Source organism: Aphis gossypii, chromosome 2 (assembly GCF_020184175.1).
Source record: "Aphis gossypii isolate Hap1 chromosome 2, ASM2018417v2, whole genome shotgun sequence".
In the NCBI taxonomy this organism is placed as follows: Eukaryota; Metazoa; Arthropoda; class Insecta; order Hemiptera; family Aphididae; genus Aphis; species Aphis gossypii.
The window spans coordinates 9,586,646-9,604,305 of NC_065531.1; the positions used below are offsets into that span (position 1 = coordinate 9,586,646).

The window sequence follows — 17,660 nt, forward strand, 5'->3', positions numbered from 1 at the left end:
CACTTGATCAGTATATATTATCGACATTCAACATAAACGTAATTTTATGGCAATTAATTCTGTGTTTTTAAGAATACAAATTACTGTTTATGCAAATTTTACACTAAAAAATATACCCAAGCATTAATTTATACAATTTTATATGTTCTTATATGTTTATTTATGATAACATTTTTTCATATAACGCCTATGACCGCTGCGTTAGCGACAAGACCAATTATTTGATTACTTATCAATTTATCATTATTACATTAATATTAGTAACTAGGTACTTAGGTATCTATAATCACCTTGATAGTTTGTATAAAACTAAATATTTAATATGTTTTTTTTATTTATTGTTATAAACATTTAGTTTAGTGTGGAATGTTATTATAGGTATAAGTATCTACATCCTACATAATATAATATAAATTCATTATAAATTATAGTTAAATAAATTGGTTAATAAATTATTAATTAAACTGTAATTTCGTCAGTCACACAATACATAGTATATATCATATTATTAAGTAATTAATATACTTTATTTTAGTGTTTTTAATAAAATATTAAATAAAAAACCTTTGACATCAATTATATATAATTCACAAACTATTAAATGTTTCAATAATTTAGGTACAAAATTGTTTTAACTACCATAAGGTTTCTATTGATTTTTATATATTGAGAGATAATTTATTATTTTATTATTGTAGATAAATATTACAATTCAATGAAAGTTTTATGTTATCTTATTATGGATATCTGAATTATCTTTACATAATTATTTTTATATAACTACTATATTATTATCACTCATTATCTAAATAAATAGTAAATCTGCTAAAATTAAACATAAAATTACAATACCTATCCACAGTTGAAGCCAATATTAAAGTTTCAGAATAATATTAAGCATTTAGGTTCTAATTATAACCTAGGGCATTTTTTGTTTTATTTTTGTCAAAATCAATTAATACAAAACTTAAGTTAGATACATTACAGAGGGAGATTTAAATAAATATATAAAACCCACATTTTTATCAATTAAAAAGTTAAATAAAGTACCTAATAAATACTTTAAGATAACTGGAGAAAACAATTTGTAGAATCGCTGGCATAAAAATATTTATATTTATTATAATTTATAATGTAATTTATACTTATTTATAAGCACCTTCAAATTAATTTATAATATTATTTAAAGTTAAACACAAGTTATAACATGAGAAATGAGACATTCATTTGAGATTTTAACTGTGGGGAGGAAATGTGTGAAATTTAACTAATAAATAAACAAAATTTAAATTTAAAATTTAGAATATCTATTTGAATGTTGAATTTATTAAAGATTTACGTTAGTGTTTACATTGTATAACAAGTTAGGAAATGTTAAATATTCTTTGCAAAAACGTGCAGAAAAAAATTTAAATTGATTAAAATCTGTGTTTTAAATAATATCCACTTTGAACATAAAAGCAAACCATTCAAGTGCTATTCTTGCATATTTAATAAAAGTTATGTAGAACACTATAATTTATATATATATATTATATGTATATTCTACAACTGGACTCTAGAAATATGCAACGTTTACACTATATAAATTATATCAAATAACTTTACAAACAAATAATTGATTTTATAACCTTGTCAACCTAATCGTTGAATGGTGTCAACATTGTCAACAAAGTCAACAACTTAGATGCTTATTGAAGTAAATAATACAAGGCATTATTAATCAATTGTAAAAACAGAAATATTCACAAGTTTTTTTTTTTTTTGGTGAATTATATTTTGAATTTACAGTATTATATTTAGCTATCATGGTCAATATGAATATTTATAACAATATCATTAAGTAAAATAATTGTGCAATGAAATATGTACCTATATATATCTATAACTAATCATAATTAAACATTACCAACATGCCAAGTATGTAAACAAATATGCGACTACAATATTATAGTAGGTAATACCTACGTACTATTAATAGGTAACAAATAAGTACATCCTATAATTTTAAATTTACCAATAAATATTATTAAGTTATTTTCATTTCAATAGTGATCAAATTTCAGCAATCGATAGATCAAAAAATTAAACAAATACTATATAATATATAAATAGTTAAAATATTGCATTTTCAGACAAAAGTTGTTAGTATCCTATTCACATGACGTTTAAGTTAATTTATTCTGTTATACGGTTGGATAAAATACATTTGCATCTAAATCGAGTATAACTAAACGAAAATGATTATTGTTTGTTGAGAAAGCACAGGTAGCAAATAACAACAATAATAATGAAACTGTAAATATAAAATATTATAGCACAAATATATATTATATACATATAGGTAAGCGTGTTATAAATCGTTGATGATTTTGAACTTGTATTTAAGTGTGTAAAAATAACATTTTTCCGAATTACCACAAAACATTAAAAACAATAATAAATTGATATATATATATAATGAAAAAATATTTTAATACATTCAACCAGGTAAAATATGAGTAAAAATTCAAAAATAATATACTCCATTTCAAACGAAAAGAGTTAGCAGTTTGCGTGTTAGTAAAATAATTTATAGAAATCGCCAAAACCATTTTAACTATTTTTTTTTTTTTTACGTAGTGCTATGCTACAACTATAACGCTTTTACTACATCAGTTAAAAAACAGTAGCAACGACGTCGGTAGTGATTAGGCACATCGTCGTCGCACTCATCATCGTCATCATCATCATCATAATCATCATCATAATGGAAACGAGTCCATAATGTAAGGTTTAATTGTCGTCTGGCGCCAAAGATCGTACACATATATATTATATATTTACATTGTAATGTTTAAGGCGATTTGGTCGTGTGGGTTGCGCGCTGGCTTTTCCTTATAGCCCCAAGGTAACGTAATATATATTGTTTACCAATATAACATTATAAACCATGATATAATTACAATATCATACTTTATACCTATATTTGACTATTTTTAAGTACGATGACACGAAGAGATTATAGCTAATAGTTGTTGAAAAAATCACAATTGTAAACTATATCAGTCGTATACTTTTTTCAAAAATATCATTTTATTAGGTTTTATAATATGTCTTGTGTCTCGTGTATTGTGTATATTATAAAATTTAACTTGCAGATTGATAGTTGAAAAGTATAATTATAAAACATAAATTAGATGTAAAAATAATAAATAATTATTATTATACGTATACTTGTATTATATAGTACTATATTAACCAACCTATATTTTACTTTCAATATAATATTTAAGACACAAATTGACCATTAGGGAAAAAAATTAATTCCGTAAATATATTTTAAGTTAATAATGGATTCTGTAATATAACGTAGGTAGTATAATATTAAGAATTTTGATCGAAACATTGTCAATAAAATAAATATTTTGAGCCACAACATAAAATGTCCATGTATTTAAACTTTGTTGGCTATTTATGATTAACTTGATATTATTGGAATATTATTATTAATTATTTCAACTACCTACTGCGAATCCTATGAATACCTAACATAAATCACTTAGATTATAGTCATCGTTAATGGGTTGAGATAATGAAATTGTTATTATTACCGAAATAATATTATGGAATCGCGCGATAAAAAAAAATTGACCTAAAATGACTATTTTGAAAAAAAGAAAATCAGCATAATACGAATCATATTAGGTATATTATTTCCTATGTTACCTACTCATAAACTACCTATATGTGTCTATATGCGACTACGTAAGTAAATAATATATTATTATTATTATTATAAGATTAAATTTAAAAAGAAAATTATATATTTTTTTTAAGACCGACCTGCCAGACTTGGTGATGACCATTTCGGTGCCGAGTTTGTGGAACTTTTCCCACAGATCCTTGCCCTCCAGCGTGACCTTGGGATCGTCGACCACGCCGTCATCCTCGGGCCTGACCACGGAACGGGGTAGCGCGGCCGCCGGATGTGGATGGTGTACGCCGTGCGCGACGGCCGCGGCCAACGCGAGCATCTCTTCGGCCGGGTAGCTACCGGCACCCGGATGATGCGGAGCGTGATGCATCTTTGGCATGGGTATCATGGTTCCCGGATAACAGGCGCCCATGGCGTACGCCGCGGCCGCTGCGGCCGACAGACCGGGCGGCGGCGGAGGCGGCGGCGGATACTGCTGTTGCTGGCCACCGGCCTGCTGCTGCACCGTGGACGGCGGCGCGCCGCCACTGCTGTTGTTGTTGTTCGTCAGCAGCGAGCTGACGGAAAAGTCGGTGGACGACGCACGGGCCGCCGTGTACGATGTGTCCGGTGAACGTTGGCCACCGGTCATAGCGGCAGCGGTCTGCGGGGTGTCCGGTGCCCCACGGGGTGACCGGCACCTGAGGTCCGCTTGCTCGAACCGCATAACAGCCACGCCGTCCACGCCGTTACCGTTTGACCCAGCCACTACGGTGGACCAGACTCCTGTACGAGCATTCACAAATGTTTACGGCGAGTGATGGACGGAGTACGGCGTAGAAAAAAAAAATTCGATGCAAAGCGAAATTAATATTTTCTTCACGACGTCGAAATTTTTTTTCCGTTATTGTTTCAGAAAAATATTTTTCTATCGATTATCACACGCGAGACGGTGGTCGGCCGTTGTTGATCGCACGCGGTTTTGACGAGTGCAGTTTTCGAGCGTCGAACGTGAAAAAGTTTTAAAAAAAAAAAAAAATAATATTAAACGCGACGATTATTAATATTCACGTACTCACATATATATATGTATTAACGTAAATAATTATGACGGTCAATCGTGTGTGTGCGCGCGCGAATAATAAGCAAACACAGGGGGGCCTTGTATAGAGACGATCACACTACTACTACGACGACCACAATAATAACAACAACAACGACTACGACGACGATGACGACGACGACGACAACGGTTAGCGCGCTCGGTGCCGACTGACTGTGTGGCGGCGGCGGCAATGTGACAACACCGACGCCCCGGTCCGAGTGTTAATGAGAGTCGCGTCCGGATTGGTCGAGACCGGCCCGGCCAATCGGCAAGCGTCGACGGTTTCACGCAACGGCGTCAACACACACACACGCGCGCACACACACACCTACGGAGCTCGCGTCGACGTACTGTGCGGGCGCGCCGCCGCGTGTGTGCGTGAATTTGTGTTTGTGTACACGTCACGCGCTTGCGAGTGTGCGTGTGCGTGTTGGACGCGACGCGGTTGCGGCGGCGTTGGTGGGGGACGCCGTCGCCGGTCAACGCTTGTTCAGGCGGCGGCGGCGGCGGCAGTGGCGACGACGACGACGCCGGTGTTAAAATACGGCGCCCACCACCGCCGCCGCCGCCGCCGCCGCCACCACCCTACGTGTATGTGTCCGACGTAACGACCGGAGGACTTTTGGCGCCCCTTCCTCGCCGCCCTCGCTCGCCGCCGCCGCCGCGCTATACCGCAAAACGCCGTCGACGCCGCCGCCGGCCCCCTTCGACGTTCACGCGCACGCATCCTCCTACGCGCGACCGTTCGGCATAATATTATATCGTACTGTCGTACGTATAGTGCTGTCGTACATACGCCGTGCGCCCGCGAGTTTCACGTGCGTATACAGTGTGCGCGCGAGCGTCCGCCTTTCCTTTGCGGGGCCCGTTTTTTTTTTTCTTGTCCACTCGCGATATTTCTCGCGTACGATTTCGAATACACAATATGCGATTAGAAAGCTGCCGACGTTTTACTTAGGGCGCAGCATTTGTCCGCGCACTATTATATGCCCTCATACAGCAGCGTGTGTGATATCTATTGCCTTTAGCTCGCAGTAGATATCCGTTATTTTGTTTTGGATACGACTTGCTGTTTTTTAAATTTTGTCCGAGTATTCATTTCAGTTTTTTTTTGTTTTTTTTTTTTTTTTTTGTTAGAAAATTAATAATCTAATATAGGTATTACCTATTAAAGTAATATCCTATCGTTTATACGTATATAATATAATATATATATAGGTACATCATGATAATAATATGCAATATTTTGTTAATTATAATCTCATACTTAAATATATTATTCTCCAGCTACAGCGAGTAATAATTATATTTTATAAACTATATAATATTATTTAATGATTATAATAATTTTATAGCACCTCTTGAAAATTACCATTAGCAATTCTTGTAATCTAAACTTATTATTTGTATTATAATATACTATTTATAAAATAATAAAATAAGATAATGATGAATATTCAGTGTGTTACTAGCTGTATTAGCTGTATGTATATTATAATCAAAACATATATTATGCCGGTAAGTTATTATAAATCATATAAAACACGGACACGAGTTGTCCGCTTAAATACACTAATTAAATTCCGTTAATATAAACTAAATATTATTATAACTATAGTATACACATTTTTGAACACATCTATACATATTCTATGAAATGCAATTTTATTATTATTATTGTGTCATTATATCACTAAATTCATTGTTTTTAACTCGAATAATTATCTGCAATGTTTGCGATTATTACATTTAATTAAAGTGTATCCATCTGTTGCTTACGCATATAATAACTAATATAAATAAATATACATAAAATTTACTGGAATAATATAATATTATAGTTATTATAGTATACCATATGCTGACGATAAATATAAAGCATATTATTATATTTATTTTACAGCATTCATAAAGACATAAAGTGCATAAATATATAATAATTAAATAATTCAATATTATTTCAGCACTAAATATTTTTTTTTTAATGTTCCGTGTTAAATAATGGACCATAGTTCATATTGGACATACCTATTATAATATTATTGAATTCTAACACTTCACATTTCTACAAAATGATTTATTTCTAATAAATTAATTTTACATTTGGGATAAGTATATTAGTTGTATTTCCTGTTCTTCATAATATTTCAGATAATATATAAAAGTTTTAAAATCTTATAGAACAATGTTGTTTAAACACTATAGATGATTAATTGTTTTATAGTTACAACAACGCGCCTCTAACAGTCAAATTGACAAAATCTTAATGCCTTTCCCTTATAATATAATAACACTGTACTTGGAACCTATTATATAGACTAAAATCTAAATATACTATATTACATAAAATATAATATTGACTATAAATAGTAAGTAACAATTCTACCTACGCTTATACACAGGTTTGCAGCGGAAACCGAGTATTTCTATATTTAATACCTATAAGTAATATTATTAAATTGAGTTATTTAAAACTTACACCGTGAATTTCTTAACATTTATAAATACAAATGCGTAGGTATATATTATAGGGACTATACATAGACCAGCTGCATACAATACCCAGTGTTCAAAGATATTCCATTCATACCAAAAATAATTTGTCCAAGTCGACATTATAAATAATATGGTTATAATATTATGGGTGTACCAAATACCTATAATTATGCGTACGCTATATGTTCACGGCTACGTGTCGCGTGGCTGCTTTTATCGTTGCACGTAATCGTGGTATATATAATCGTTCACTAACCATGATATACCGGGAAATTCACGCGGAGTTCTGACGGACGGGTTCATCCCGGGTTGAATTTTTGGACATGATGACACGACAGACGACGTAGCTGCGATGTGAACCTGGCCATTATTATGACTTGCTCGGGTACGGCAATAGCATGCATTTAAGTTTTTTGATAAACAATATATTTTGGAATATAGCGTTCGTATAATTATGCATATATTCGTATACGAGTAAAAGCCCGAATCCGTCAGCACTCGGCACGTTGTCGTTGGCGACATGCAGCAGTTTGTTCGAAAATAATAACATATTATATTTTTATTGCAGCAGAGGATATTTCGAACCTGCAGGCCTCGCAGTCGTGTGTATTATTATATACGCCTATATAGAATGTCGGCACACCGATAACTCACCCAAACTTTATTGTATTATATAATTCTGTATATAGCTATAGTATAACCGTATTATGTTGTATGCGCTATTTGGCGTGAACTGCGCGTGAAGGGGTTCAAAAATCGGTGGAAACACGCGCATTACGAGATTATGAAATAATCGTTTCCACAACGCAGCTAAACGGCCTAAACGTCATAGAACCTATTATGATAGTAGTAAGCGCATATTTGTTAGGCGATTTATATATATATGCAACGGCGAGTAATACCTATTTAGGTATATTGTATAAAAATATAATAATAAAACTGAATTTAATTTCCTCGGTAATCGATAGACTGAAATTGATCGTCATATTATATATACATACTATCACGTACCTACGCGGCACACGCATTTAATGTTTTATAAAACTAATATAATATTATCGTGTATAGGTACCTACTATATAACAATAATAATATATATTACACTAATCGTATAATGCTCATGTACGCGAATATGCACCCACCATCATAAATGGTTTTGTTATTATTATTTCACGCGTAAACGAATCGCGTTTTTAGCAAAATCCCATAGCGTCGGTGATAGACGACCTCCTTTACACTATCATAAAATACAATGTAATACTATAATAATTGTATTCAGCTCAGAACGTATAATATACATATCAGTGGCCTAAGTAATACCATTTTGTGGGGGGGTTATCTGTTTATTTTGTATTATTGCAGCGACTGCAGACAAAGAGTAAAAAAAATAAACATAGGTATTTGTAATAATTTATTGTTTTTTATAATTATATGTAATATGCATCCCTATGTAAGTATCACGATTCATGGTTATCATACTATTCAGAGCTCACTGGATAACTGGCGACCAAATAAGTTTAAAGGACACGCACCAATTATATATCTATATACAGTAAGTACCAAAATTATAAAATAAAAACAAATAAGCAATAAAAAAAAAAAAGGTTTGTTCATAATGTACATCACTCATATTATAATATTATATCTCATAGTTACGCCACTTGTACAATAATATTATATAGCTAATTTTAAAATTACGAATTACACGATGAGTTGATCACCCCTCAGTATAACTGTATAAGCATGCACCGTGATGGTATGAGAGGGATCGTGACATTTTTAAAACTGAAAATTTTAATCGCAACTTGATCGTATTCAGGTATTCTTATAGTAAACAACGATTAAATAACTACTAATAATAAAATAAAAAAAATAATTTGTTTGTAATTAATTTATACTTTAAGAATTGATAATTACGTCTCCAATAAGAATTTTTTATTTTGGAATTCAACATTTTCTATACCTCCTATTATTATTATAATATTATTTAATTGAATATTTAAAGTAATCCGTATTATTCAATCAACTGTGATAAGACTTTTATTATTACTTTTAAGTTTGATTATTGTATTCTTAGACGACAGCAGCTGATATATTATAATACTTACATTAATTATAATATACATAATATAATAATATCGTGTAGACGATTTTATATAGCCGGGGTGGTATAAACGGTATCAACGCGTTCAACACGGCAAGTCGGAAAACATTTGTAAATAATATAATAATAACGATGATAATAATAAATCGGGTTTTTGTCCAACGGAGGCGGCAGTCGAGAGGAAACCGCGTGCGTCCGTTCGTTCGTCGCGCGTCTCATCCGGTCCTCGTCGACCGGTTTGGCCGTCGTCGCGGTCGTCGTCGTCGTCGTCGTCGTCGCCGTCGCCGGACTCGACGAAGGTCGACTATTACACGGCCGTATATAATTGGTTTATTATTAATTTGTTGTTTTTTTTTATCGTTCGTGTTCGTCGCGCCATGTGCGTATACCTACAACTATCTTCTGGACACCGTCCACAAAAGGCATAATAATATAATAGTATTATATGATATTGTTAGCTATATAATAGTTTTATCACTTCGGTGTATATAATATCATATATACCTGCGCAACAGTAACACCGTTTAAACGACTACTAAAACATCATCAACGCAGCTGCTACGTCTGAGGGTTTGGATATATATGGTCGAAGGGGGTTTCGGTCGTTTCGGGATGTATAATATATTATTATGTCGGTGATGGTTATTTTATGCGTTTTTTTCCTAAAACTATGTGTTGTGAATTAGTAGCAAAACAACCGGCGACGCAACTGTGGTCGTAAAATTTGTTGTTTGAATATAATAATATGAAAGTTTGTATAATATGTCGAAAAATAAATGTTTTTATGTCATGTTATTATTTAAATCCCTCCTAATGTAATGTTTGATATTTAAGCAAGCGCTGCGCACTTAAACTAGACAAACATCGTTTTACCCCGATTTCGAATAGTATACAACATTTGATTACTTAATATAAATAATTATATCAAATGATATTTGTCGTTGAGGTTCAATAATATTATCCATCAGATTTAATCAAATGAAAAACGGATCGATAACAGTTGTATACGTCTGTATGGGCCTCGGTAATAAACCAAGAACGTAATAATTATTTCAAAGCAAAACGCAATAATACGCATTGTGGTTATTTCTTATTATTATTGTATCTAATAATGATAAAAATTAATTGTAATTATTTGCATATTTTTATGATACTTTAATCTCTAAAACCACGATTTTGATAAGTAATCTAGTAATTACTAATTATATAATAGAATTTTAACTCTTTCGTTCTGAGCATATGTGTTGTTAGACCAACTAATTACTATAATAGTTTACGACCTACATAGTAATATTATAAATATTAGTTATTAGTTTATTACTATACTAAAAGTTACAACGGAGTAATAATAAACTACGAATATAGGAAATATTTTGACCATTTAACACCCACTGGTAGGTAAGATTGTGTTTGTAAAATTTGGTTAATACCTATATATTGTTTAAGATGTAATAATAGTATGATTAAACAATAATATAAATACAATTATTACAATTTAATGTTTGATAACATACAATATATGATAGAATACTTAAAAAACAATTTTTCAGAATTTGTATTAACAACTACCAAGTTTTACATAAAATATGTTTCCATACCTTGCAAGGTGAGCTGTACAATTTGTAATGTATTAAATTCGTGTTGTATACTCTTGAATAGTAGCTAAATAAATACATAATATAATATTTCGGAATCTACTTCTTTAACATTTTATAAGTTCAATTTATTAGTATACTTCGATTTAACTGTCTTAGTTATAAGTTATAACTAGGGCACGGATGTTGTTGCATTTGCAACTTTTTTTCTATTGTTCGGATTCGTTGCTAAGTAGATTATAAATTTGTTTCAAATGAGTACCAATTAATACATAAAAATTTTAAGTGCAACTTTTTGCAATTTTTGACCTTTTTTTAATTTTATTGCAATTTTGTTAATTATTGTCATTTTCAATACAATTTTATGTGTTTTTTTGTGTTTTCACTTTTTTTTTGTTAGATTATACAGGTTTAATCTATGGTTATGTCGGGCTTTATTGGTTGTGACTCGTGACGGCTTATTTGTCCGTCGTCGTCGGCGGTAACTGGAAAAACCATTTAATTAGTAGAAAAAAATCAAAAAATAGTTTAAATAAAAAGCTTTAATTTTTAATAAAATTATTTGTAGATTTCTGAAAAAATAAGAAAACTGGACAATTTACTAGATTTTTAATGACAACTGACGAGAATTTGAATTTGAATCTTTTTTATTATCTACTCGTTAATATTTTTTTTAATTTTTTTGGTACAAAATATTTTTTTATTGCAATTTTTAAGTGCAATTTTGGGTTTTTTTCACAGCAATAATGCAATCAATTTTATAACATTTTTAGTGCAACAACATCCGAGCCCTAGTTATAACTATTAAAATGTCCAAACTAACAATAAAATAACACGCAAACAGTGACATACTTTTAAAAACCGCATATAATCGTCATTATACCACGATCGTCGTCAGTTCTATAAATAAGAAGTGTGGAATGTCCGATATCAATAAAATATTGCCGGGTGTCAAATGTTCTGGGTGTCAAAAGTCCGAATACCATAATAAACCACGTAGGTACTCACCACTCACCAGCCGGTCTACAAAGTGTGTAGGCAGTAGGCACTTAATTTATTGATAATAGTACGTCATAACAATATACACCGAAAAATCATAACACATTATTATAATTTTTTTTTATCAACATTGTATTTATATTTTACTATATTATTGCTAGTGCTATATACCAGTCCAGTAGGTATATAGCGTGAAATATTTAAACACACATATAATATATGCATACTACAATACATTATGCTATTATGATGGGGACAATCGTGAAATATTGTATTATGTTAATAAGTAAAAATAAAAATATTATAATCAATGACACTACTATACCTATGATATGTTATGTACAACAGTTGTATACGTCAGCGCACTTTAGTCTTATATGTTTTACATCCATCACTACGACTGTAAAATAATACTAAATTCTCCAATATATATATATATAATATTTATTTTATTATTATACGCTCGTTTTCCGTGTATACTGTAAGAACGCGTTGACGGAGAGGGAATAATATTATGTCGGTTTGTACACCATTTAGGTACGTAATACGTATACTACGACTAGGTATAAATGTGTATAATCACTATAACATAAAATACCTACCACGCAGTGTTCGGTCGTTTAGCGCGCACAATAAAATCTCAAATTAAATACACGACATGATGTTCAGATGTTATATAATCCACACGCACTGTAATAGCAGGTACAAACACACGTCTCGACAAAAATTATTTATTGTTAAAATGCACTGCAGACGTATAATATTGCAATACTAACCGTAAACTCATTTATATATCGAGTGATCTACATAATATGACGCACTCGCTTTAAAAACTATTTATGTTTTTGAACTTTAGAAGATATTGTTTTTACCTACATAATTTCAAATTGTCACAAAATAATATTTTTTTTTTACCTATATCATTTTTAAAGTTGTTTACTCTTATGAATGATAACGTGTACTTCACTAATTCTTTGTTTTAAATTAGAATATTTCTTTTGAAGTACTTATGTACAAAACAAATTTTTGACGAAGAGTTAACTCTAATTGTTTTCAAAAAGTTAGTGTTTTCTTTAATAGTGAGCGTTCCGTATAATAAAATTTAAATCATAATAATATTATTATATTATGAACGTAAACAGTGCGTTATTATTAGGGTTCTGCATGTAACGACAACCGCTGTACAACTTACAAACAGCACGGAAAACGGTATTTTAGATAATATAATATTATTGTGTGTCATTTGATGGACGCTTGTGCACACACACACACACATTATTGACGAAATAGTTTTCCGCGTACTGTGGTCAAAGGCGGATACATTTTTTGATTCGTATATTATATGTATGTCTATATGTTTACAATTGTTCACCATGTGTGGTCTTCCTCTCACAACCACAGCAATATTATTTAAATTACACGCACAGTATATAGGCACTCGGAGGAGGCACCTACGCTGCGTATACACATTGTATACGTTTTAACCGCATGCTCAAGACCAACACCCTTGGGGAAAACGTTAAATATTTTAAAGCCAGTTTTCACGGTTTATTTTTATTTTTTTCATCACAATAATATAGTATATACCAGTAATATCGTTATATATTATTACTTATTAGTTTCATTATCGCGATACCTACTACAAATATAATATTAAACTAAAAGAAGTTTAACGAGCAATTTTTTTTTAACCAATAACAGTTTGGTAATCAGCATAATTTTTTTTAATATTTAATGTAAGGATTAGATGAAAATTTGATATCGTATCAGGCTCATTATAACTTCAAAATTAAATATACAGGTTTATTAAGCACGGCTTTAATTTTTAATAATGTGAACCATTGAATATAATCATTTAATTTGAACATTGTATATAATATAGTTAACACCATGTCCAGAGGAATATGAACGAAAAAATACGTGTTTCAAATGATTCAAACATAATAATATTGTTGTTACTCAATTCATTCGATCAAAACGGGACTCTCGCTATAATTTTTGTGACAAGAATTTCTGATTACCTGGTATCGTGATGGGAGTTAATAAAATTAATTATATTTCGTAACAGAATCGAACTATAGGAAAATATTACTACAAACTTATTAAAGGAACTCATAAGAATGACTATATTATGTGAACATATTATACCAAGCTAAAAACGGAATACTACGTTACTTCCACGAATATTTGACATTTAAATGTAGAATATTATACGTTATATCGATTATTCACCGTATAAAATCCATAAACATATTATTATTAATAATATTAATATATACCGTCTTAAAATAATATGGAAAATATGACAATATTCTACAAAACAGCATTATTATTTTCAAGAAAGAAACTATAATTATAACATTGATTGTTTCTATTACGTATAAAAGATATTTTGAATGTTTTTGTTTTTAATATTTTCTTGTGTCATAGTGTTTTTGAAGTTATACTATAATGGATGGTAGCTATGTAAGTAGTAGGGTACCAAAAAATGTAATAATCATTATAAATATTAAAAATACAATAGTATTTTTACTTGGTTTTAAATTATTTTTTTATTTTTATTCGTACATACATTGTATTCCTATAATATACATATTATACAAATTAAGTATTTAAAAAGCAATTACTTCATTATTATTACTTTTCTTATTTAAAAATAAATTATAATATAATAACAGCAATTACCAAGTGGTATAATTGAGTACTGACTGCCGTGTGGTTATTTCACCTATAGGTAAATTAAATAAGAATAGGTTATTACATTTTGTTTTATGCCAATAAAATATGAAATAATAGTTATATATTATTTAGGCGTTGGTGTGGGCCAAATATATCATTAAATCATTTACTATAGTTTTATTTTTTTTTTAAAACCAAAAATATGGTTGAAAACCACATAACAACGCATATGTTAAAGGCACATGTCATAATTTGTTTTCTGTATTGTTCATCCTAAGTAAAAGGTCTTGGAGCGTGATACAACTCGAGATAAAAATTAGAAACCTGTTACCTGTTATTGTCTGTAATTCGATGGGTAATGAAACGGTGAACGGATAATTATTATTATACTTATAATTATACGCGCACGAGCCGTTCGTCTGTTTCTTCAACAAGATTTTGCTGTATATCAATATATCATTACTATACCTGACGATACACAATGAAACTAGAAATCACTGAGATAACCGTATAATTGAGTAATAGTGAGGTATTATAACTCATCATTTTTTTTTTTTGTCTATTTAGTGTACATTCAATAAGAATTTGATAATATTTATTATTTGGATTATCAAGTTTTTTAAATAATACCCAACAGCCTGAAGTGCAAGGCCTGGGCCGCATATCAAGTTCCTATACAATGTTGTCAATGTTAATATCGACGACTCACAATTCAATTGTCTTAACTCGATTACGAGCTTCGAAAAAGATATAAATCTGAAAAGTTAAAACGTAAGATTGTTAGAACGTTTACCTGCATGCTATCGATTTAACTTATACAATTCAAACCCTTTTTTGAAACCTTTGTATAATAGTTGATTCAGATTTATTTATAAAAATATGATATTTTTATAAGTTTCCATTATAAAATATAAAAAAAAGATTATTACTTAAATTCAAAAAAATTAATCATTTAATAATATAGGTGTAATGTATAATTTATCGGTTATCGCAAAAAAAAAATAAATAATGTATAAATATTAGCTGTGAACGGAAATAGACTGCAGAACAACTGATTATGATAATCTTGGAGGATTCATTGGGACATTTATCATAGCTCTTTGTCAAACTGTGGGTCCCAAATCGTGATGTATGTAATAAATATTATGTAGGTAGGTATTTTACGTCAGACGTATAAATCGTTTAAAATAAAACTGGTGAGACCACCCTGTAGACAACGATCGGTATAATAACATACGATATTTTTATAATAAGTCGGAGTATGGGTATACAACATGCATGTATATATATTTAAATTATGTATAAATACCATATTATACTGAGTGGTCGAGCTTAGTTTCGAGTTCAGTTTTTCAAAAATTTTAATCTGTTTGAATACAAATGTTGTATAATATCCTATTTAAAAAATAAATTATTTAGTTAAACAATATTGTATACAAGTTACAACAAAACCAAAATCAGGATATTTTATGATATAACTATTTACTAGATGTATACAATATTGTTTAACTATTTAATTAATTTTTTAAATACCATCGCTATACTGTCACGGTTACATCACGTGTAACTAACGTTTTTTTCATTATCGACTTTTTTGTATCACTTTACACGTGTCCCGAATAATAACAATAATGTTAAATTTTTGTCCAAAATAACCCAAAATCGTGTATATTCTCGGACATCGTGACCAATGATCGCTGTTATCAAAAAACCTCCCTTAGTTACGAAATTTGGACGAAACCCGGGCGCGTCCGATAACATACACACGCACACATAATTACGTATTGTTTAAATAGCAAACGATCAAAATGGCATAACGAGGCATGACTACATTGCAATGCTATACCGCGGGAAAAAAATAATATTCGATTAATCGTCACGTGTTTATTTCACGGCCGCACGTCGACGAGCGTTATTTGGCCCGTGGCGAAAAAAACGACGTGAAAATATATTATAATATATTATAATGATGATTTAATATTATTATTAAATAATAACTGCTAACACGAATGTCTCGTAGGTATATACCACACCGACTGTGACCTATACCCTGTTATCATTATGACGTCGTCAGACGAGAGAACATATTATAATATAAACGATCGCCGTTTAGGCGTTTACAATATATAATGTTATTATATTCGCGTGGGGGGACCTGATATATTATAATATTATATCGTACACTATATACATACTCTTCACGAACATTATTACATTATTGTTGTCGTCGTTTGCTATATATATATATATATATGGCATATTATACGGAGACGGTCGCCGCGGTAGATATTTCGAGAGGTATTTTGTCGTCGTCGCCGTCTCCGTTCCGCCATGGGATTCTGTGCGGTGGACCGGTCCGCGGTCGTGTGGGGAAGGTGGGCTTGGCCTCGGCGGCCGGACAACCGGTCCCCAGCACACCGGTGGGCGGACTTACGGTCCGCCGGTATACGTTATTGGATTTACTGCCACGACACGGCACGTTCTCCTCTCGAGCCGTTCGCTGTATGTGGTGCATTTTGTTCTTTTCCTCTCTTTATTAATATATTTCCTCTTCGTTTTCTTTAACCGTATTATACGTTTTCTTATACAGATAGGCATGTGCAGAATATTACGCGTATACGTCTCGCCTGAGCGTTATATATATATATATATGATAGTTATGTAGGTATACGCGTGGTATACGCGGTCATCGCTGTACGCGCATTATATACGTAATGTATAGGTATAATAATATGCGTATAAATATTATGTGTTCTGCGCGCGCGGTGTATATATCGGTACCAACGATTTTCTATAATCTCATTTGCGTCTCACTGGGAGGCTCTTCGCCCGCCAACCGTAAGTAGGTATATTATATAATACATATACACGATATATTGGGGATTTTTCAGTCGTTGACCACAATCCGACCGTTTGATTCTCCGCACAGGAATTTATTTATGTATGTAATATTGTATATATTGTGTTTTTGCTATATGGACAACAATGTACGACATGTTATTATAT

The 17,660-nt window shown here is 31.3% G+C and overlaps 2 protein-coding genes across 13 annotated transcripts in view; both read right to left on the reverse strand.

The window, feature by feature from the left end:
- Nucleotides 1-5,102, reverse strand: part of LOC114126047 (optomotor-blind protein) — a 49,832-nt gene extending 44,730 nt beyond the window's left edge. Inside the window, exon 1 of one of the 12 annotated variants that reach the window (XM_050201553.1) lies at nucleotides 3,826-5,102. In XM_050201553.1, coding sequence (XP_050057510.1) covers nucleotides 3,826-4,403 — 578 coding nt within the window. In that variant the 5' untranslated portion in view covers nucleotides 4,404-5,102. The remainder of the gene's footprint in view (nucleotides 1-3,825) is intronic. The other 11 variants (XM_050201561.1, XM_050201556.1, XM_050201554.1 and 8 more) reach the window with 11 other exon arrangements.
- LOC114120346 (Fanconi anemia group J protein homolog) overlaps nucleotides 1-17,660 on the reverse strand; it is a 273,602-nt gene that overhangs the window by 162,334 nt on the left and 93,608 nt on the right. The gene's annotated exons all lie outside the window — the stretch shown is intronic.